Source organism: Squalius cephalus, assembly GCF_949319135.1.
Source record: "Squalius cephalus genome assembly, chromosome: 25".
Taxonomy (NCBI): domain Eukaryota; kingdom Metazoa; phylum Chordata; class Actinopteri; order Cypriniformes; family Leuciscidae; genus Squalius; species Squalius cephalus.
Window position 1 is genome coordinate 27996115 of NC_137146.1, and position 24389 is coordinate 28020503.

At 36.4% G+C, this 24389-nt stretch overlaps 2 protein-coding genes across 5 annotated transcripts in view; both read left to right on the forward strand.

Annotated features, from left to right (window-relative positions):
- Positions 1 to 7851, forward strand: part of cul2 (cullin 2) — a 30763-nt gene extending 22912 nt beyond the window's left edge. For both annotated transcript variants that reach the window (XM_079863219.1, XM_079863220.1), the window contains exons 16-21: positions 790 to 867; positions 1026 to 1092; positions 2809 to 3011; positions 4707 to 4808; positions 5087 to 5203; positions 7137 to 7851. In XM_079863219.1, the coding sequence (XP_079719345.1) occupies positions 790 to 867; positions 1026 to 1092; positions 2809 to 3011; positions 4707 to 4808; positions 5087 to 5203; positions 7137 to 7268 (699 nt within the window). In that variant the 3' untranslated portion in view covers positions 7269 to 7851. The remainder of the gene's footprint in view (positions 1 to 789; positions 868 to 1025; positions 1093 to 2808; positions 3012 to 4706; positions 4809 to 5086; positions 5204 to 7136) is intronic.
- A 3023-nt stretch (positions 7852 to 10874) lies between these two features.
- Positions 10875 to 24389, forward strand: part of pard3aa (par-3 family cell polarity regulator alpha, a) — a 461686-nt gene continuing 448171 nt past the window's right edge. For all 3 annotated transcript variants that reach the window (XM_079863216.1, XM_079863217.1, XM_079863218.1), the window contains exon 1: positions 10875 to 11307. In XM_079863216.1, the coding sequence (XP_079719342.1) occupies positions 11188 to 11307 (120 nt within the window). In that variant the 5' untranslated portion in view covers positions 10875 to 11187. The remainder of the gene's footprint in view (positions 11308 to 24389) is intronic.

Consider the following 24389-nt stretch of genomic DNA (forward strand, 5'->3'; position numbering starts at 1 on the left):
AGTTGTAAACACTTTTAAGCCATTAACAGCCCTAATATTTACATATGTTATCAAATTAATTACATATGCTGAATAAAAAAAAAAAAATATATAATTAATTGTAATTTATCGCTTTTATTAATATTAACTGAGAACCCCCACCCCCCCCAAAAAAGAATTATATCAATAATTGAATAAGTAACTATTAAGTGATAAAAAATAATTAAGTTACCAAATAAATTCAGTTTTAAAAATACATTCAGAAATCAACACAATTTTGACTATTGTGAGAAACTATGAGAAAATGACTGCCCACATTTATATAAACAGGATTTTTCTACTCATTGTACACGCAAAATGATTAGCCAATCGTAACAGAGGTCATTTACATATAAAAGTCTTAAACATGCAGTTGCAAAAACAGCTTATTTAATTATAAGGGTCAGCGAAAGGGTGAGTGGTCATCAAACACTAAATTATGACTTTAAAATCAGCATGAAACAGAAGTTGCGCTAGTCTTGTCTTCCCTAATGTGACGTATATCCGAGTGAAACGCTTCTGGAACAAGAACAAAAGTTGGGTGGGAATTGATTGGATGGTTGTGGTTTGCTATTGGCTGATCTCATGTGAGTGACAGGTTATAGCCCCGCCCTCGTCATCAGAGAAGAGAAGAGATGCTGCGACAGGAAGTTATTCTGATTCAAGATTACCAGAACATGCATTTAAAAGAAGAATGATGTGCACAGATAAAGCATGTATAATAAAGACTGCTGCAATAATGTTGAATATGCCTGTTCTCGTGTGTTTCAGGCGGGTGCATGGCCCCTCACACACGTTCCCTCTTCCACGTTTGCCATCCCACAGGAGCTGGAGAAAAGTGTACAAATGGTAAGCTGCCATGTCAACATGCCCAAAACCTTTCGCATGATCATCAGGGGCAAGAACTTAAGCTTCCTGCATGTACTGAGAGATGAACATGTGAAATCCTCTTTCGTTTCGTCATGACAGTAGATGACGCTGATTTAACGTCTGTCTTTCTTCTGCAGTTTGAGTTGTTTTATAACCAGCACTTCAGCGGAAGGAAGTTGACCTGGCTTCATTATCTCTGCACAGGTAAAGTCCATCATAAACCATTTTTGAAAACCTCACCCAGGCTGGATTTATTTGAGCTTTTATGTTACAATTGAAATATTATTGCAATTTAAAATGCCGGTTTTCCATTGTAATATATTTAATCAAATGTAATTGATTCCTGTGATGGCAAAACTGAATAAAAGTATTAATTTCTTTAAAAAAAAATCTTACTGACCCCAAACTTTCGAACATTTAAAGATGTTATGCTGATTAATTAATTGTAATTAATCACATATATGAATATTAGTTGAGAAAAGCACCCAATTAATGAAGTAATTATATAAAAATTTTAATATATATATATATATATATATATATATATATATATATATATATATATATATATATATATATATATATATATATATATATATATATATATTAATGTGTAGAATCAACAGATGTATTATATCAAACTTTTATATTTATATTCAAAATCACCCCATACCCTTACATAGGGCACTATGTAAATCTTAATGAAAAGATTTATCTTAAACTCAATCATGGAAACTTGTTATTGTGATGCATTGTGGGATTGAATGCATCACAATAACAAGTTTCCATGATTGAATTTAAGATAAATCTTTTCATTATTATTGGAGCTGCCAGTCTGGGAAGTTTCAAATGGTTATTAAACAGCAAAAACAAATGATGCAAAAGTGGCATCCCTTCCAGTGTCCCGAATTCACTCACTCGTTTTCATTCACTACTTGAGGTGGAGTGATGTAGGGAATAGTGAGGGTATAGGGGGCGATTGCGAACACATCTAGTGTTTGTTGGCTGGTGCTGTTGAAGCCTGATTAACCACACCTGATATTTCTACACAACCACAGCAAATCCCTGCCAAGAGTCGGATTATCACACTGAGCTGTGACAAAATATCCTGAGTAATCCGTCAACACCGCAAGATACACTTCTAGGACTCGCTCATATAAGTGTGCAGTATTTCAACAAAACTTTAACCCTCACGTTCAGTACCAGACAGAAGTTTCAACACACTTACTAATACATTATTATTACTATTTGCCACATTTTAGAATTTTAGAACATTTTTAAAATAATAGTAAAGCTCAAATATAATTTAAGTTTCGATCTGTTTCACTTTCCATATTTGTTTCCATATTTTAATTCATGTTCATGAAATATCACGCATTCAAATAATGTGAAAAATATGTGGTGACCAAAACAAGTTAAACAAATCAAAACTTAATTTTATATTTGAGCTTCTTCAAAGTGGGGTAAATCACATCTCTGCACTTCTCTCTAGTGTTATTTTAATATTATTTATATAGTAGGATATTATGTATTAATATTCTGAATTCGCTTTATTTTTATATTTTAATTTTAGTTTTTTAATTTTAATTTTACTTAAAGTTTTAGTAATTTTAGGTGCTTCTGTCGTTAATTTTTTTTTTAAATAAAATATTTCTATTTTGCTTTAGTTTATTTATTATTTCAGCTGTAGTTGTAATTATTGCGTTCACAAGAAAAAAATGCACTTTAAATACCCGGATGATACACTTAATTAACCGAAAACATGCACTGGACTGTCACAGCTGTCCTGAAGCAGTGGAGGGATCAGACTGATGCCGAATGACTAAATAACCTTATAAAATGCATACACTACACGGTTGAGGACAGATTGGATATAGTATAAGTGCATATTGTTTCTCTGAACCAACTTGTTTCTCTCAGGTGAGGTAAAGATGAATTACCTGGCCAAGCCGTACGTGGCGGTGGTGACGACCTATCAGATGGCCGTGCTTCTGGCGTTCAACAACAGCGAGACCGTGAGCTATAAAGAACTGCAGGACAGCACGCAGATGAACGAGAAGGAGCTCCAGAAGACCATTAAATCTCTGCTGGACGTCAAGATGATCAGCCACGACTCGGAGAAAGCAAGTCATCCAACCAGATTTATTTGTTTTAGTTATATTTTAATTGATTGCTTGATTTTTAAAGTGCCCCTATTATGCTATTTTAAAGGTTCCTAATTTGTTTTCTGAGTCTCCTATACTAGGTTTATATGCATCCAAGGTAAAAAAAAAAACACTTGCATTTTCAATATACACAGAGGGCCCTATTTTAACGATTGAAACGCAAGTATCAAACGCGAAACGCAAGTAACTTTGTGGGCGGATCTGGCGGACGCAAATCTAAAATGTGTTGGTCTGAAGTCGCTTCATTACTCATAGGTGTGGTTTGGGCGTAACGTGAAATAAACCAATCAGAGCGACATCTCACATTCCCTTTAAGGGCAGGCGCGCGTGTTCCATGGCGGATTGCTATTATAACGGCGGATTTGCCAGACGCGCGCCAGGAGCGGTTCACAGCCGAGGAGACCGACGTTCTCGTCAGGGCCGTAAAACACAGAGAAGTGACATTGGGGATGGAGAAACACACCCAGATTAGCTTCGGTTAAACAGGCGTATAATAATTTGGGTAAATGTGTAAGCTAGATTTATGCCTATTTTTTCTCATCTTCATGGATACAACAATGATTTCCCTCATGTGGTAATATTTTCCTTGTAATAATGAATGGTTTGCAAAAATGGAACTGCTGAGTCTGTGTAGATGAGAGAAGTAAAGTGTATGTGTGTTGTGCACACGCTACATTATGGCCAAGCATGCGCCCTTAAAATAGCATCTGAATAACATGCGCAACACACCACTGACTTTAGACGAGGTTTCTCTTGGTCAGTGGCGGAATTGTTTTCTGAACCTGCAAAATAGCACCAGGGAACGTTTGCGCCGGATCACGCCTCCTCTTTGCGCTGAACTGCCCCCGGGAGCGCAAGTTCATTCCCTAATTTACCGACGTGCGTCTGTGGAGGGAAAAGTCCGCTGTGCGCGGGTGAGAAATAGGAATGATACATGCGTTGTGTACAAAGTCAATTGCGCTGGGTGCGAGATAGGGCTCAGTGTCTGAAACGGTTCAATAAAGGATTCAGTCTCTCTAAACCCCGCCTTTCCGAGAGCCTGCTCTGCTCTGATTGGTCAGATGGCCCAGTCTGATGTGATTGGTCGCTTACAGAATGTGTTGAAAACGAAACGCTCATTACCATTTCTAAATTTCATCTCTGGGTCTTTCTCAGCACTTGATACACAGTGATACGAACAGTAAAAATGGCGTTGGTTTGACCATATCATTTCGAGTCGTCATCCTTTGGAAGCGCATCAGAGTGGATTTGCTTTTGCAGCAGAAAACAGCGACTTCTTTACATGTCCTGAACCAAACTCTTCCAGTCTCAGCTACAACTGCAGTGTTTGAGGGTCAAAGCAGACGTTATTCACAGGCAGTCAATGAAGACCATAGACTGGCATTATGCAAATCATTTACAAACCTACATGGATCGAGCAGAGAGTAAGAGTGGAATTACTGACGACTCGTTCCAGGCAGTTTAAAGTCGAGACAATTACTCCATTTATCTGCACTTTGATCTTTGTAACTTTGCAGACCTTTTACATTCAAAAACAGCTGTATTACACACTGCATGAAAGGTGATATCCCAAAAATAGTATAACTGGGGCACTTTAATCAAACTGTTAATCGATTGATTATAACTAAACTCCCACTTTCTTTTTCCCTCCAGGAGGAAATTGAGGCAGAATCCACTTTTTCCCTAATTATGAGTTTCACCAGTAAAAGAACAAAGTTCAAGATCACGACGTCAATGCAGAAGGACACACCACAGGTACAGTCTCACATTGAGCAGATGTTACAGGTTGATCTTGAATCAAATTTTTGTTTCGGTTTCGATTTTGGCTTCCAATGATTATGAAGACGTGATGATTAAGATAAAATGATCTCATTTGTTCGATGTTCTCCTTGAGAGGCTGCACGAGACTCAACAGCACAACATTACGTACATCATATAGTATTATCCACTATCAATCGCCACTTACACTAAATGAATGCAGAATCTAGCATATCTAGTCATATAAACCCTGTTGCGTCCTCTGTGTGCGGCAGGAACTGGAACAGACGAGGAGTGCCGTGGATGAAGACAGGAAAATGTATTTACAGGCTGCTATAGTGAGGATTATGAAAGCCAGGAAAATCTTGAGACACAACGCCCTCATACAGGAGGTGAGATGATTAAAACCTCAACGTTTCAGTGTATAATCGTCTCTTGTGGCCTCCAATATGAACTGGAAGCAAGCGTTGAAGGTGTGCGGTGTATAGTGTGGTTCCTGACGCAGAGCTCAGACTGTAAGTGCAGATAAGAGCGCTGGGAAATCTCAGGAATGGGAGACTTTGTCATAGACGGCTGTCAGAACACGTCTGGAGAGCAGATAGTCCGCCAACACAGGCTGTTACACAACACAACTCTACTGTATACACACACACACACACCGTAGACAAGCTGCACATTGTTTGTCTCTATTGAACAGTGAATAAAGAGGGAATGGTATAATAGATCATTACCTTCACTGCATTGAACATGGGAGATTCTGTCATATTTCACCTCAGAATCCAGTGATAAAGATATAATAATTGTATTTTTCATCAAGAAAATGAAGCCCGTTTTAGGACAAGTAAGATCTGTCATTTATTTTCATTATTTTCATGGTAATTGAGCTAATTTTCACCCCAAACTCTCATTCTCAGGGTCAGTAAGATTTTTATTTTAAATGAATAATTTTATTCAGTAAAGGATGCATTAAATCAAGACTTTTATTATGTTACAAAAATGTCTTCTAAGTATTCCACAAAAATATTAAGTGGCAAAAACTGATTTCATTCACTGATCTCAACATTGATAATAATCATAAATGTTTCTTGAGCATCAAATCATCATATTAGAGTGATTTGTGAAGGATCATGTGACACTGAAGACTGGAGTAATGATGCTGAACATTCAGCTTTGATCACAGGAATATAAATTTTAATAGCAAATGTCCATACATGGGAAACCTTGGTTAGTTCAGTAATAGCACTGCAGATTGTCAAAATCTGTTATGTTAATGTTATCATATTATGTTTTTGTCCCCATGAAGTTTGAAGTAAGTTATAGTTACATTTCCACTTTAATATTCCAGGTCTGCCTTGCTTTTTTATCTTGACCGAAATATGGATTCAATAAAGTCTGCGACTTTAATCTGTTCACAAGCTTTGCTAAAAAAGATCAAATCCTCAGTTTCTGGGTCAGTCACGACAACATCAGTTCTCCAGAACATTCTTGTTACCAGAGATCAGTTTATAATCAGGCTTTGGAAGAACACGGATCTGAATGGAAGGGTGTGTTCAGATTCAGAACATTAACACACTGCAAACTCTATAAATGCAACTTTTTATTATGTGAAAAAGTATGCCATATAGAAAAATAAATAATAATAAAAACAAAAATAATACAATAAATAAGCAGTGTTTTTTTAGTTTTTGATTTAATAAAAAGAATGAATTAGATTTTATTTTTATATTTTCAGTTTTCATGTTAATTTTACTGTGCTTTTGTCATTTTATTATTATTATATATTTTTTAAAATAGTTATTTAGGTTAAATTTATTTATTTCCAGTTAATAATTTTAGTACTTCAACTTAAACTTAGCTCAATTTATTGCCAATGCAACATTTCTAATGTTCGTTTCAAGTTTTTCGACTAATATATATATATATTTTTATTTATTAGCTTTTTTTTTTTTAATTAACAGAAAAGTTTTATTCTTTTTTAACGACGATAGTTAAAGTGTACAGAATGTGACATTATTACTGTTTTATTTTAATCATGCAATTAATCATGTTTTTTCATCGCCATAATCATATATTGCATGTTCAAATCACTGTAATCTTAATTCTGCATTTATTTTTATTTTTCATATATTTTTAGTTTACAGTGTTTCGCTGTTACTACTTTTTTTTTTTGTTAGCACCAATCAGCATCTAGGACTGGAACTGTCCATTTTATAATGTGCATTTTGATAAATGTTGTAATTCTGAATATTTGAACACCATATACTGCATGTAAATATTGCAAATATAAGCAGCCTAATGTTTGTTCGTGTGTGTTTATTCCCTCAGGTAATCAACCAATCCAAAGCGAGATTCAGCCCGAGCATCAGCATGATCAAGAAGTGCATTGAGGTTCTTATCGACAAGCAGTACATCGAGCGAAGCCAGAGCTCTGCGGATGAATACAGCTACGTCGCATAAAACCATATTCATTTAATGAAAGATAATAAACGCCGTGAAGCGTGAACGGTTAACATGTCTTTTATTTTGGGCTCTGGCTGGCCCCGGCACTCGACCATCGTATTGAATCGGGACTCTGTGCCTCCATCTTTGTCAAAGGGCCTCTGAGTAGCTGGACAGTCATACTTCATCTCTCCGCCCCCCCGCCCTCCTCCTTCTGATTTTAAGCTGTTTACATCACCAGTGCCACGCTCAGTGCGTCTACCAAACGAGAAGAATGCCTATAGATACTCCAGTGTAAAAGGATAATACATTTTTAGACGTAATCTACAAGAGAAAGCGAGCAAAATGAAATGCATCACATAGAGCAAAACAAGTGAAAAGTTTGAGAAACGGCCGAAAAAAAACAACCACGCTTTCTTTTTCTCACGTTGCAGTTGTTGTGTGTATTCTTTTTTTTAATGTATCAAAGTAAAAGAAATATTGTAATAAAACCGGTATACTGATAATTGCATTTACTTTCAAAATATTAAAAAAAAACAAAAACAAATATGAGGTGACAAACATGATTCTGCTGCTTGTCAAATAAACAAATAAAAACACACTTTTTCGTAAATGTTTTAAGAATGACTTCATCATCAGTAATTATTAAAGGTACATTTCTAGTACAAGATCATGTTTATAAGTTGAATGCATGTGAACTTTTCTTTGAGCCAGAGTTTACGGTGTGAAAGTGAGAAAATATGATGGACGCAACTAATACGTCTAAATTTGTTGAAAGGAATTTTTTCATTTACAATAAAACTAGCTAAGTTGCATGTACAAAATAAGATGAAAACGTAAAAATTATTAATAATTATATATATATAATTATTATAATTATTACCAAATCTCATTCTTTCTGGAGTAGGTACTTAATTTGAACAAGTAATTACTTCACGACCACTAAAAAAGTATGTTCTATATATAATCCAGACATACTACATTCATCATGTGACCTTCCAGCTTCAGCTGCGTTGCTTCGCTGCCATTCATAAATCCTCTTCCGTGGCCTCATGGGAAATAAAGTGTCCATCATATGCACACTTCAGTATGTCACTGGAAGTTGAGGAGTATGTGAAAACGACACTGGTCTGTTGAATGGTATTGGTGAATGTTATATTGACACCTATCTGTGTGGATGATATTAAAAAACAATGGAAAATCCTTTTGGCAATTTGTCGAGGGAACCAGGGTGATGCAAACCTACGGGTTGGCCAACATAAACCCATCATCACACTGCAGAACTTTATGCGCGTCAAAACGTCCGTTTTGCAGGTTTTGGCGCTAATGGCCTTCCATAATATTGAAGACCATATCATAATTACCGTAAATAAGAGATTAAAAAACATGACGCTGTACTTGGAGATGTGCGGATTTAGCCTATACAGCAGGGTTCACCAATCTCGGTCCTGGAGGGCCGCTGTCCTGCAGAGTTTAGCTCCAACCAGCTCCAACACACCTGTTTGAAAGTTTCTAGTATGCCTAATGAGACCATGATTAGCATGTTCAGGTGTGTTTAATTGGGGTTGGAGCTAAACTCTGCAGGACAGCGGCCCTCCAGGACCGAGATTGGTGAACCCTGCTATACAGTCTTTTTCTCTTGCATTATTAACTCAAAAATAAATCTGCAGTGGTCACGTGGTACTATGTACTCACTTACTATGAGCTCGACTGCAGAGAGAGAGAGAGAGAGAGAGAGAGAGAGAGAGAGAGAGAGAGAGAGAGAGAGAGAGCTGAAGAATGACATATTCTCTTCTAGTCTTTGTAAGCAAATCTCACTCAGCAACAGCCTATTCTCTTTCGGCTCCTCCTAGCCGAGGATTCAGCGCTAATGAGACCCATATGGAGAAGCCTGACCAAAATCTGTGTGTGTCATCAGCAAAACATTTCTGTACAATATACATCATCTTACGTAAGCCTGACATTTTGCAGATACACAGATGTCAAGTCACTGGATGCTTCAGAAATTAATAAATCTTCATTAGAAGTGAAGAGCAGATGCTTCGGGACAAAGCCTATGCTTCTACCACAAGGGGGCGTGATGCATTTTAAAAAGCAGAAATAATAGCCTACGAATAGTTTTTTTTTTTTTTTTTTTTTTTTTTTTTTTTTTTTTTTTTAAAGAAACTTATTTTTGTTAAAACGTATTCATTTTTTGTCTTGACTGATACAAACATTTTCTAAAGACCGATGGACCACACAGTCTCTTGAACTAGGATGAAAGACATGATATCTTGTAAACAAGCACTGTGTATCTGTCCAATGTCTTCTCTGGAAAGGAAAGAAATAAACCTCTGTTTCTGCTAAATGTGGATGCAGTTTTACATTTATGCCTTATTTAAAAGATTTCATGAGAATTAAAATCTAACAAATAAGTCATGTTATAGCCTATTCATAGCAAATTTCTGCTATGAAAAGTTGCAAATGTAAGAAAGTTAGAAGAGAAAGAAATCTCTGTAAGAAATATCTGGTTTGTTACTGGCTCAAGGAGGTCTAGCTTGATCAAGACCAGCATCAGATCCATCATCATAGGCAACTTGGACTCGCTAATGATCATAAATGACTGCATGTTTGAGCTTAAACCACAGCATGAGCTCAGCATCATCAGACAGGTAAGGTGATACTCTCAGGCTGTTACATGTAATCTCAACTACAATCAGACAGAGATGTCCAGCTACATGATAAACTACAGTGGGGTGTAGTGTGGACTAATTTACTTGTGGATCTTTAGATGTTGAAAATAAAGATTATTTAGGCATCAAGGGTTCCATTAAGAAACTTAAAGGGATAGTTCACCCAAAAATGAAAATTCTGTCATAATTACTCATGTCGTTCAAACCCATCAGACTTTCATTCATCTTCAGAACACAAATGAAGATCTTTTTAATGAATTCTGAGAGCTCCCTGTCCCTCCAGTGACCGCTACACAACTGACACACAAGCCCCAGAAAGGCAGTAAAGACATAATTAAAGTAATCCATGTGACTCCAGTGGTTTAACCTCAGCTTTATGAAGCTACGCGAGCTGTGTTTGTGCAAAAAAACAACAACAAACAACAACATTACATGGATTGCTTTAATGATGTCTTTACTGCCTTTCTGGGGCTTGATTTAATTGCGTAGCTGTCAATGGAGGGACAGAAAGCTATATCAGATTTCATCAAAAATATCTTCATTTGTGTTCCGAAAATGAATGAAAGTCTTACAGGTTTGGAACAACATGAGGGTGAATAATTAATGACAGAATTTATTTTTTGGGCTAACTATCCCTTTAAACATCCATAACACCTTTACATTCCAGGTTATTTACAGAGAAAAACGGATTATTATTCACACTAAGAAAAAAAAAATGGCTCCTATCAGATCACTGACAGTTTTTTGGGGGAAACAAAAAAAAAAGGCTTTTTAATGGGATCATTGTAAAAAAAATAAAAAAATAAAATAAAAAAATTACTCTTATTTTTTTAAGAGTAGCCTATAGCCAATCTCCAGTCCAAACTAAGCGTAAGTATCCTATGCTATAACCACTGGAACAGCCTAGCATTTAACGAGTAGTTATTAACCTGAAACAGATCCTCATGTAGCTACACATGCGGGCTGTGAGTCAGACTGAAGAAGAGAGAGAGTGAGTGTGAGTGTGAGTGTGTGTGTGTGTGTGTGTGTGTGTGTGTGTGTGTGTGTGAACCGAAGCCCAACCCACGGCCACTTCACCCGCGACACGAGCTCACTCACTCAGACGCCGAACAGGTGGTCCAATCCCACCTGAGGAGCACAACATGAGGATTTATCCCGCTTTTTACCTGTATGGATACAATGTTGCCGTCGCTTACTGATTTTTCCTGAAGAGTTCAAACACTTCACGCGCTTCCCTGTGGAGTCTCTGGGAATATCGGGCGAATATGAAAGTGACAGTGTGTTTTGGAAGGACCCGGGTGGTCGTTCCCTGTGGGGATGGGAATATCAAAATACACAGTCTTATTCAGCAAGCGACAATGAGATATAAAAAAGCCATAGCCAAGGTAAGTCGACTGCTTTTGGGAAAAATACCACTGCTCTCAACATGGCGCTTTTTCTGGAGACAGAAAGAAAGAAGGGAAAGAACGGGGAATAAAGAGCACATATATCATCGGTATTCCCGGACAGTCTGATTGAGGTGTTTGTTTATAGATTTGTGCATTTGTGTTTGTTACGTCACAACGGGTTGTTTGTCAAAATTGTTGCAACTTCGGCGCGCGCTTGTGTGTTCGCGATCAAACTCCTTCCAACAGGACATGTCGGCTGTTATAACGCTCATTTGTCACCGTACGATGCATTACAGTGTTTCCAAGTAAACAGGGAGTGTAGGAAGAACTTTAGAGGCACGGATGGAGGGCAAGGACTGGAAACTTCCCTGGAAATCAGCTCAAGCTGAAGCCTGGATCCACACATGTAGGCTACGCAATGTTAATGTGCACACATCATTTGACTATTTACTCAAACTTTCATGATGAATGGTGCTTTCTGTACCTTTATTAGTTCTACCGTTTAAAATTAGCCTATAATGGGTTGTGTGGTTTAGCAGTTAATGGTTATGGGTATAGGTTTAAGCCACTGCGGTTGATTGACAGGGATCCGATGGTCATGAAAAACCTGTGAATATACATGGACATTTAGTGGCTTGGAAAAGTCATGAGATTTCTATAGTGATATTAGATTCTTGTCCAACTCTGTTTCTGCATGGTCCAAGGTGGTCATCAGCTGCTCGATGAGTTAATAAGTTAAAAACAAATCCTGACCACCTTGAACTGGTAAAGACAGTGGTTAACTGGTTTGTTGGAGGTCTAAGATGGTTTCTAGCTGATCATTAACTGATACACCAGCTAACAACTTTTTTTTTTCTAAGTTAAGTCATGAAAACGTTATTTCTAAATCTCTGAACGTTCAAAACATCAATTTTTTCAAAATGTTTTTCTTGGTTAAGCAAATGTTCCATTTTTATCATTTTGCAAATTATAATTTATACTTTTAAATGTTTTCTAAACGTTCTGAAACAAGTAGCCTAGTAAGTAAATGTTTAAGAAACGTTAAATTAACATCTGACAAATGCTATATGATCCATAAAGAACGTTTTGTGCCAACGTTTCAAGAACGTTATTAAATACGAGATATATTTAAACGAACATTCTATTAATGTTTCTGGAAGAACGTTTGTTCAACTTTTGAGAGAACCTTGCCAGAATATTTGGCAAAATTCTAAAAACGTTCCATGTTAAGTGGGAACCATTCCGAACTCCGGTTCTAAACGTTCAGCGAGAGCTTGTGTAGAGAGCAAAAATTCTTACAAACAATAGCGATGTTCAATTTATGAGCAAATTGTTGTTGTTTTCTCCCAAGTAGGACTATGTGCTCAATTTCACAAAACTGCGAAACTGTTTCTGATTAAAAAAAAATATATAATTCTTATCTCATAAATGGAAAGGTCATGAACATGCATTGGTCAAAACTCTATAGATAGCCATTGAACACTTAGACAGAAAACTTGAAGAGTGAGCAGATGTTTTCTCATTGGTGGTCATAAATCTGAAGGCAGCTGTGCACTGGTTGTAGTATGAGTATTAGTCACGTGCTGATTTTGAATTCCTAAACTGCACAAATTAACTTCCAGATCTGCTTTCTGTACTTATGATTTGGAGTAAGAACTTAAACACATTGTTGATTTTGGCTTTGGCATGCTTGTGAACAGAAGAGTTTATCCTCCTCATTGTGTAGTTATTGAGAAGCTTTGAGAAATGTTTTACCGCTAGAGTTGCAGAACGTACAGAGGATGAATACAGAATTTGTAAGAGTGGAAAGTTTTGGACAAAGCCAAACATTTGAGTGCAAGAAAGTATCTTGTATGTGTTCCAGCTCAGTATCAAGAGGTCTAGCCTAGCTGTTTAATTATTAATACGTAGATTTTGTCAGTAGTTGTAGAGCTACAGGCTGTATTGGTGTGTTGTAAAGGGGCATTCGGTTCCTGCGTGTCTTGAGTTGGCATCCGTGCGATTATTCCTGCCCAGATCTCAACAATCTGTGTTAACTTTGGCATCACGTCGTCCAAGAACTTCTGTTCTACAGGCCTTGAATAGTTTGGTCAACCAACGCTGATATTGCCAGGTTTTCCCTTTTACAGAGCGTTTCTTTAATATGGAAAATTATTTGAGTATGCTCTTTGCATCCTTGCGAATAGATTGTCTGGACTGTTTTTTTGTGTGACTAAAGTTTAAGATGCTTAAAGCATCTTCAGGACAATGGGTTGTTAATGTATTTAGGCTTTATAAAAAGTGATTTGTGTATATTTTCCAGTGTTAATACATTTTCTATCTAAACTTAATGAGACTTTTAAAAATAAGTTAATTTTTAGGTTGATTTCCCAGAGAAGTGTAAACCCTGTGGAGCTTTCATGACATTTTCTGCTTGTTTAAGCATCTAGACCAGTCTGATATAGATTTAGCTCATCCAGTGGTCTGAGTTTGGGGCGGGGCTAAATGTTTGGCTGACCAATGGCTGGTTAGAGTGTTTGGGAAACCTGTTTACTATTTTTGAAGCTCAGGTACATTGGGTGTCCGGTGCAACCAGACTAATTTTGTGGACTGAATGAATTACACTATGTAAAATTCAGTAAATTATTAAATGCTTCTGTTCTTCACAGATTGTGCATTTTTTTAATGAAATGCATTAATGACGTGCTCAATCCCAAAAAACTTGTGATTTGTGATTGTTTTGTCCATTTTTTTGAGGAATGTTTTGTCTATTCTCTTGTGGACAAAAAGCATTTTGTGACATACTGGGTGCATTTTATTCACAAAATGGAAGGAAATTTGAATAGACAAAATTTGTTTTAAGTTTGGTTAATTTGGTGCATGAATTGTACCCTGGTAATCCAGAGTTCTCGCGAGAGCACAAGTTGAATTTGCTCAGCGAGTTACTGGTGTCGAATAATGATGCAACAACATTGGTCTGGCTGCGCTTGATGTTGGTGGTGCAGAAATGTACACTTTCAACTCCACAAATACATGAGGTAAAATTTAGGCCCTCTTTACCTCTGGTATTAAAATGCGTTTTGGTCGATCGGATCACAAGTAGACGAGGGAGACACATTCCAGTTTACACCTGGTGTTTTAATCCGTCTCTTTTGTCCACTTTCATCCACTTCTGTCCTGATTTCTTCGAGGGGAGGGTCTATGGGCGGGGAAATGTATGTGTTTTTTCAGATCTTTTGAAATAATGAACAAAGTTAGCTCGCTCAATTTACATATGAATGCGCTCGGAGACGATGATAAACCACACGGAGAGCATCAGCTTTAGTTTCTGCTCTGACAGACGTAAGATCAGCCGAACGCTGTGAGTGTGTGTTAGAAATCAGGAATGGAGAGAGAACATTGTGCTTGGTACGTTTTTCATCCTCAAACCAAACTTGGTTCTTAATACCGACATAGTTTAAATCCCCTCTGGCTAGAGCTCTTCCTATAATATTAACTCATTAGATCAGTAGACGGAGAGTTGTTGGTGTTTTGTGGCGGTTTGAACACATTCGACCTCATGAGTGTTTACACTATGAAAGCAATCCGGTCAAATGCGTTTTCAACTACTGTACCTCTGGAAGTGGTCGAAATTGGACAAGCTCAAAACGTTTAAGACACCTGTATTTAGTCTCGTCCACTTGTGATCTGATCAAACAAAATGCATTTTTATAATACCAGGTGTATACAAGGCCTTAAAGACAGAATCAAGACTATATTTTGCAGTAAGTCAAGAAAAATCTCACTCTTAAAGCAAAGTATGAAACTTAAGCTCCATCACCTTGAAGAGACCTCACGTTGAAACTCAACGGAGAGCGTGTTTCCCTATTCGTTCCCTGTGCATTCTCATTCTTTTCATAGACAGGGTGTCCTTGCAGATGGCAAAGACTTGGATACTTCAGTACACACATGGCACACACACACACCCATGGTGTGTGTCTCAGCAGGCACACCCATACCTCTGCCTCAGCACAATGATGGCGGCGGGGTATTGATCCTGGTTTTCCCAGCGGAGAGTTGCATGCTCACTCCAGAACACACTTCATTCTGAGGAGGATCAGGGGTTTGCTGCGTAAGCGGGAGTGTGAGAGGATGAATGAGCTTATGATCTATAGGGAGATGCGAGTGTGCGGAGAGAACTCAAGCTCTTCATCAATAACCCTAATAAATAGGCTTCTTTCTTCGCGACGGTCAAACTTTTCCTCCTCCATTGCAAGATTGCTGTCTGCAGCCTTTCCATTGACTTTCCTTTGAGTCAATAGAAATCTAGTAAAGAGGAGGCGGTTGCAGACAGGAGTCTGATTGGAGATGAGCTTATTTATTTGTTTGATTGTTGATTTTTTGCCTTTTTTTTTGCTATTGCAGGAAGGGGTGTGACGGTTAGCATATAACCGTGAGACCGACGGTTATAGTTGAACACCGTCATTACAACTCTATAACCGCCAAACCGTGTTATTAAAATATTTTTTACAAAATTTTTTTTATCATGGAGAATGTTTAAACACTAATTAAAAACAATTGTTAACAGTCTGTGTTATTAATGGTCTAAGTCGTTTCCAACTGTATTTGATTATTTGCCAAGCGACCGCCAATCATTTGAGATAGAAATAAAAGCTATGATATAGTGATGTGCCATCATTATGAGATTTATTAAACAAATGAAAAACATTTGCAATAATAAACATTAGCAATGAACATTTGCAGTCGGGAGACATGTTTTTTACCACTTAATGAAGTTTTGTTTTGTAAATCGTCAGACATGATTTTTACCACTTCATTAAGTTTTGCTTTGTAGAAAGCATTTCTTTAAAGCGAATTTCGTTTTGTACAAATTGTATCTTAATTTTAATAAATGTTTCATCAACCAATTGCATGTATTTAATAAATAAAAAGCAAATATAGAAGACAATATAATAACCGTGACACTGAGGCTCCGGTGCGCCGCGTTCTTTTGCATTGCATTGTGAACTAGAGCGCATCTCGTCGTAAATGAATGAAACTCAGCGTAGGCCTGTGCCTCATACATTAGCATTAAATATCTTTGCTGCATCCTTTCTAGAACAGACAAGGGCTTTCTTGCGGCTCGCATCAGCAGAGCATTGCATCGTCCATAGACCGCAAAACAATCAGCGGATGGCGGGCGGGTGCGGCTTTGAAATCTGGTCAAAAAACTTTGCTGCGGATGATGAGTTTTGTGATGCGGATGAACTAATTCCCCCATCCGCTTATCTCTATTGATAACAACATTGAACACTACACAAATATTAAATTTATTCAAACTAAGTTGTCCTGTAACAGACGAACGTCGCGAACGAACGTTTTTAGTAGCACTTTTAGGTCATTGTTAAGAAAAGAAAAGTACATAATAGTGTAATTATTAGGTACACACTTATTTTATGATAGATTTCTTGTGATGTTACTCTTGTAAGATGCTTTGGATAAAAGCGTGTGCTAAATTTAAATGTGTATTTAATTAATTGCATGTAACATTAACTTTGATGACTAGAAAAATATGAACAATTTAAATAATTTTTTTGCATTACATTTAGAATGATAATTGTTTGGATTATGGTAAAACAATATTCAATATCTTTTTTTTTGAGAATGAGACATTTTTCGTTGTAATATGGTAAAATTTGCAACATGACGGAGATAAATAAAAAAAATAACAATGAAGTCAGTGCAAAAAAATATTGAAGGTACAAAAAATGGGCTTTGCTTTCTTTATGTAAACTATATATTATTTGATCCAGCACTTCCTTGACAGGTTTTCTGGGATTCATTCATTCTCCTCTGCTTTTGCATGCAAAGCGTTGATGAATAATATAGCTCCGAAATTTCTAGGTATAAAGCTGATGGTATTGCATGTGAAACAAAGCTGCCGTAGCACCATAGAAAAACAGCTACTCTTTGTGACTTGATGTGACTTTTCCATTCAAGGTTGAATGAATCATGTTGCTTTGAAACGCTGCTCTCAAATAACAGAAGCACATGTGCTGATCAGACATCACCCCTGCTGTCTCGTCATACGGCTGTAATTAAACACAGGTCCACACAAAACATACATTGTGTTTATGAGACTGGCATACATCTGGATGTCTATTACTGAAAGGGAAATGCAATAATTGCAGATGAACTTTGACCTTCAGATCGGAAATCCTTCCTTTTAGAGGTTTCTTTGTAGTAAAGAGGACATTCGTTTCTGAAATGCTAGTTTTACGACTTCATACATCCAGGGCCGGTTCTAGACATTAGGAGGCCCTAGGCAAAATTCATGTTGGAGGCCCCCCACCCCCAATAAAAAAACACTTGAAACAAATATGATTCCTAACCTTTTTATTTATACAGCATTTAATTTTAAAAGCAGTATATTTTTACTTACACAGTACATAAGTTTGGACACATTACTATTTTTAATGTTTTTGAAAGAAGTCTCTTATGCTCATCAAGCCTGGATTTATTTGATCAAAAATACAGAAAAATAATATAGTGAAATATTATTAAAATTTAAAATAATGGTTTTCTATTTTACTATACTTTATATTTCTGTGATGCAAAGCTGAATTTAGTGTCACGTGATCCTTCAGAAAACTTTATAATATTCTGATTTATTATCAAATGTTAGAAATGGTGCTTAATATTTATTTTATAACCTGTGATACTTTTTTTCAGGATTTTTGATGATTAAAAAGTTGTTTTAAAAAAGTCTTCACTATTACTTTTTATATATTTAACACATCCTTGCTGAATATTCCTGTTTTTTTCTGTATTTTTGATCAAATAAATGCAGGCTTGTAGAGCATCATAATAAACTTCTTTCAAAAAACATTAAAATAGTAATGGGTCCAGACTTTTACCGGTACTATATGTACATATTAATCAAACTTTAAGGTAATCTCTTTTTTGTTTAATGAAGATGTTATTGTTGTTGTTGTTATTTTGCTGTTTTATTCAATTTATTCACAGTTCCAGAATCCCACTTCAGTAGATGAGCATAAGTGCTTTTATATTGCATTGCTACCTTAAATATGCTATACACAAATCAAGTGATGAGAAAGACACGATCGCTACTGAGCAGAAAAAAATATATAAACTGATATTATTGGCGTAATGTCAGGGTATAATCTAATCATCAGCAGAATTTAAAAGATAGACCCATAGATATGAGATCCTTTATTTTAAACATTTAAAAATGTTGTGTGTTGGCTTTTTAACTTAGAATACAGACGTCTTGTAGCTTTTTTACTAGTCAGCTCCCGACGCGATGTTATTCATTGTACGCGCAAATTCAAAGCGTCGAGTCTGGGCACGTTAATGACGCTCGCACTCTTTTAAACTCGTAATAAAGCGGTGAATGATTTTTCCATAAATGACGCTGATCTACAGTACAAGTTTATATTTAGAATACATTGCAATCACTCCAAAATAGATGACGACAACTCACACACCTGCATTTTGAGCTGTGCTTCTTTGTGTGCTTAGGCTTTTGCCTCGCAGCACCTGATGGATGCGTTCGTTACACATACTTTCAGAAGCCGGCACCCGCTTTGTAACGGACACATTAATTGGTTTAACTGCAGTAATGTAACAGTCTATGGTTAAGATAAACATCGTCACTATTTTTAGTTAATTTATAAATATTGAAATAAATCGTAGATAGGACATTTGTACCTATTTTTTTTTTTTTCAAAATTTTTTTTTTTTTTTTTTTTTTTTTGTCCCTCTGGGCCCCATCCCGCCAATCGGGCCCTAGGCACGTGCCTAGTTTGCCTTAGCGTTAATCCGGCTCTGCATACATCCACTGAAAAATTACTCAGAAAAGTGAAGTCAGTTCTTAGAAAACCTCTAGTAGCATTTGTTTGCAGAAGTTAACATTTGCTTGATATTTTGTGTTTGTTTGCAATGACATTTTTAAGTGCGACTTAAGTGTGCAAATACTTCTTTTGGCCACTTTACTTGTTCTGACCTTCTCCAGAAGCAAACAATTGGGAAATAACAGGAGCTCATTTAGCTTGTAGGAACGTGTAGGAAGGAAGGAGTTACAGTATGCCTATAAGAGGTGGCGTTTATTATGTTGAATGACTAATAACTGGACTAAAACCTTTTATCTGGTTTCAAGAAGCACATTACATGTAAAGCCATGACAGATCAGTCTGCGAGATCATGTTTTATATGTGTGTATTGTTACGTAAAACCGAACTTGTCGAGGCTAGAAGTTACTTTCAAGTGAACTTCTCCATTTAAGATGGACTGGAATGACAGAAGTCAGGATGCTCAGTCCTCCGGCGCTGACTTTGTATTATTTTGAAATGTGAATGAAATGTGCTCAAAATTAAGCAAGCAAGCACATTTTATTTATATAGAACTTTTCCAAACAAGTCAATGCAGTTCAAAGTGCTTTACAGGCAAAAAAAAAAATACAAGTACAAGTAAAATACAAGAATAAAATAAAAATGTATGAAAATGTGTTAAAAAAAATTTGCTCAAAATTAATGAAATAAAATGTGAATTTTACACATAATTTAACAAATTTCACCACTAAAATCACAAGAGCGAAAGTTGACATGAAATACGTGTTATTGATCATATTGTGTGAACGATTCATTTATATTTCCTTTTTGAAACATATCTTGTCATAAAAAAAAGTCATAACTTGTGAAACGGCATCTTCTAACTTAATCTTCTAAACTTCATCTCTAATGGCGGATTTCTCCAATCATTTAGTTTGCTGAAACTCCGCCCCTTTCTTACAATCTACTGCAAAGTTGCATTCAGATCAACAACGGATTAATTAAAACAAGTTCCTTCCTTATTTTTTTCTCTCCAATAATCAGTTTCACTTTGATGTACATCGCAATGCTGAAGGTCAGATCTGTCACTACTTGCATTTCATTGCATCTTTAAAGCTAGGGCAATTTTGGAGAGGCTAGCAATAGCGAGTTAGTTTTGAAAGCATTAGCTCCCAGCCTCCCTTCAGAGCGTCTTCAAAGCCACTCCTACAAAACACATGAACGTATAGAGCGCCACGAGACGACAGACTGCATTAAATGACCTTTTATGTCTCAAAGCACATAACATTACAATAATAATGAACTTAAAGAGCTCTGAGCTTTACACCTGACTGCTGCAGATTCATTTCGCCGTTGATCGTGAGACACATGAATCCGAGTCTGAGGAACGTCATGGATTGCCATCTCCTAATTAATTACATTAGCAATGAGATGGCCAACATTTTTTTTTGGCCCTGAGACTTGCACAGATGATATATTATGTAAAAAAAAAAAAAAAAAATTTAGACCACTTCTATTATTGATTGCGATTGAGAGTTTCAACCAGTATAACAAAATGTGTTTATGAAAAACATTGCCTATCCTAACTTTAACAAACAATTTTTCCCCCTTATTAATTTCTTATTTTTTCTTATGATTTTGGTGTCAGAGATATTTGGCTGTGGATTTCTTTGTGAGTAATGTAGGCTACTATGTGAGTGAGTGTATATAACCATGTATAATATTTGTTAATTTTGTTGGAAAAACCTTAAAGTCGCCCTGTGGTGAAAATTGTATGTCTCTGTGGTGTTTTTAATACGCTTTAAGTCAAACCATGTGTAAATTCATAAGTCGACAGCATTGCTGAGTATTTCCTCCTTAAAACTGCAGTGAACCAAAGACAGTCTCAAAAACACGCTTTGAAATCGCTGGTGTTTCTGACGTCACAAACTACCTTGTACCAATCAGATCAACGTGTGATCGTCAACCAGTGGATCTCTGAGCTGAGTGAGTGAGTGGAGGCGGGGCTCATTTGCATATTCATAGAACCGCGAATACTAAATGAGACAAGGGTGTAAATTCAAGCTATTTTAAGGCATGAAGAATATTGAAGAAAATCTTTTACATATGTAATTTTGGTGATCAGTTTAGTGAGTTTTAAGGGATAAAATGATTGACTACAGGGGGACTTTTTTTTTTCTTTTCTCCATTTCACTGTCCTACTTTTGCATTCTTTCTCTATACAAAAATGCTCGTAAAGCGGTTTCCCCGAGCGCGCGTTTGCAGCGTTGCCACGTCCAACTTATTATAGGCATCTTTGGGCTTGTAATTTTTTCTAAATGAATAGGTGAAGTGACTACTTAGTTCAGCTGGAGTGTGTGCATGGGCTTTGTGCCAGTGTCATAGTTCTTTGAACAGAGAAAAGTCAGCTGTTAAAGCCGTCAAAATGCTTGCGCAAAAGTGGCGGCACTGGCCACCAGTCCTGTCTTTATAGTGGAAAATTGTTCGTTAGATGATTGATATGTTCTTTACACTAAGAAAAAATTGTTATTTTAGGAACTTTTCAGTAAAACGTTCTTTGTGGAACCAAAAATGCTTCATTTATTGCATCGCTGGGAAAACCCCCCATTTGGATCCTGTATTTTAAGAGTGTAGCCGATCTGTAAGCGTGCAGATTTGTGTCGATCCCAGTCTTTCAGCGCTGATGATGGGTGTGATGTCTGGGAATTAGCGCAGTGAGTATTGTTAGGTCATTTGTCGATACAAGCCGACCAGACGGAGGGAATTCAGGTCTGTGTAAAGCCTGAACATTCAAGGGGAGATTTACTCCCTTTTTGCACCAGATTAACAGAGTTATGTCATTCATAACTATAAGTCATACAGCGCAGTAGCTCTCTACTTTTGTCCTCTACTGAAGAAATACTGGGGTTGGAATGAAATGAGGATGAGTAATTGATAACAGAATATAGTTTTTGGGTGAGTGATCCCTTTAAAGGTCATTGGTAGAACAAGCGACCTGGTTTTCCCAACATTAGTAATCTATCATATCCAGATTTGCATGTCTGTGCGCTTGCATTGATAAGGAAGGATGTGGAAGGCTCATGGTGTGTGTGTGTGTGTGTGTTGCTCTGGAGTCTCTGTTCGTTCACCTCGTAGAGCCGCCCCTTCTGTGTTCTCCCAGGAGCGTTATAACGGTCCCAGAGAATCCCACATCACTCATCCCTCCTTCCCTCGACACTGCTTCCCCGGTGACCAATTATCACTTTCCGTCTCACTTTCGGCAGTGACCTTTGACCTTTAGCAACCGAAATGATGTAAGGGGAAGGTGTAGGTGAACATATCTGAAGGATGTGCGAGGATAAAGAGTCTAGCGAGAACTGAGCTTTTCATGGACGGCTGGGCAGTGTCTTGAATGTTCACAATATATTGTTTTTTTTGGCTGTATACTATGAAGCAACATTGTTGCCAAATAAAAAACTAAAAAACTAAATTAAATGTAAATTTAATCACCTGCCAAATTGAGAGTTTCCTAAATGTCGTGTCATTTGAGTAGTTTTGACTAGCGAATATGAGAGATTTAAGAGACTATTGAATCTTCTAAACATCACTTGCAAAAACGGAATTAGGCTTTATAAGTTCCGTGATTTAGTCACCATGAAATCAAAATTGAAAAACCTTGTTTTTTTTATGGAAAATTGCTGTAGTTATTATAAACGATTTATCCATGCACATTTTTTTGACTTAATTTTCCTGGTAATCTTGAATCAGAATAACTAACCCTCCCTCTTGCATCATCTCTTCTCTGATGACGAGGGCGGGGCTATAACCTGTCACTCACATGAGATCAGCCAATAGCAAACCACAACCATCCAATTAATTCCCCACGCCCTTGGGAAAGGTGGGATACAGTGGGAGTCAGTGAACTGAGAATCATAAACTCATAATAAAATGCCATAAGCAATGATCAGTGCAAGACCAGAACTTCTGTTTAGCAGACAGTCGCTCTATATAAGTGCAGTGTACGCGCCTTCGAAGCGTCTGAGAGTAATCACATCACTGTGTGATCATCTCACTGCAGAGACATGATTGGCATGATAGATGTAGAATTGCTTTGCTATTACAGTTCTGTTGCCCTGCACATGTGAGTCTGTTCAAGTCTTCTCCTCTTGAGTGAGTTCAGATCGGCCTGAAGGGCTTTTGTGCCAAACTCTTGCTGGAGGAAAGAGGAACGTGCCTGAAACTTTGATGAGCTTGTGTTGTTCCTCCTCGAGTCGGCACGCAGCTGCACGGTTAGCTTGCTGTTCTGCTCACTATTGTGAAGATTGGAGGGCTTTCTCAGCTGTCTTACTCAATCATGACGGCATGCAAAAATGTGCTGGCTTTATGAACGACCTTCATGCCATAAAAAGGCCAAATATTATGTGGGGAGAAGGATGTACTCGATGTACTACCAGAATCATAGTAAATTTGCAGTAAGCATACTGTGAGCACAGTGCTCATTTCCCGTATGTAAGAAATACGCGGATGACCTTAATTGCCATAATAATAATAATATATATACATTTTTTTGGTTTTTACTAAATTACAACAAAATTAGTTTTAAAAATACAAAATGAAAATAACCTTTTTTTAATTAATTAATTTGTTTTTTAATTGGCAATATTTATTTATTTGCTTTTGTTGGCCATAATAACTATAATTACTTTTTTTTTAATTAATACAAAAGTGGTTAAAAATAGAAAATACGAAGTAACTTGACCATAATGGCCATATATAATATAATATAATATAATATAATATAATATAATATAATATAATATATATATATATATATATATATATATATATATATATATATATATATATATATATAATATATTATATTATACAGTATATTATATGTGTATATATTATACACAATTACAACAAAATTGGTTTAAAAATACAAAATAAAAATAACCTTTATTTTATTATTATTATTTATGGGGGGTTTGGCCATAATGGCTGTATGTATTTATCTAATTATGTGTTTATCTGGTTGTTTGTTGGCTGTAATGAACATAATAATTTTTTACAAATTTGGATTAAAATATATAAATACAAAGTGACATTTATTATTGCCATATTGACCAAAATTTTGCATTGCAAAATTGGATAAAAAAAAAAAAAACTTTATTTTTTGTTTTTTTTTGCTGTTTTATTTTGTTTTATTTTTTAATTTTGTTTTATTTGTTTCTAATTTTAAAAGCAGTTTAAGGAATATTAACAGCAAAAGGAACACTTTTTATTTTT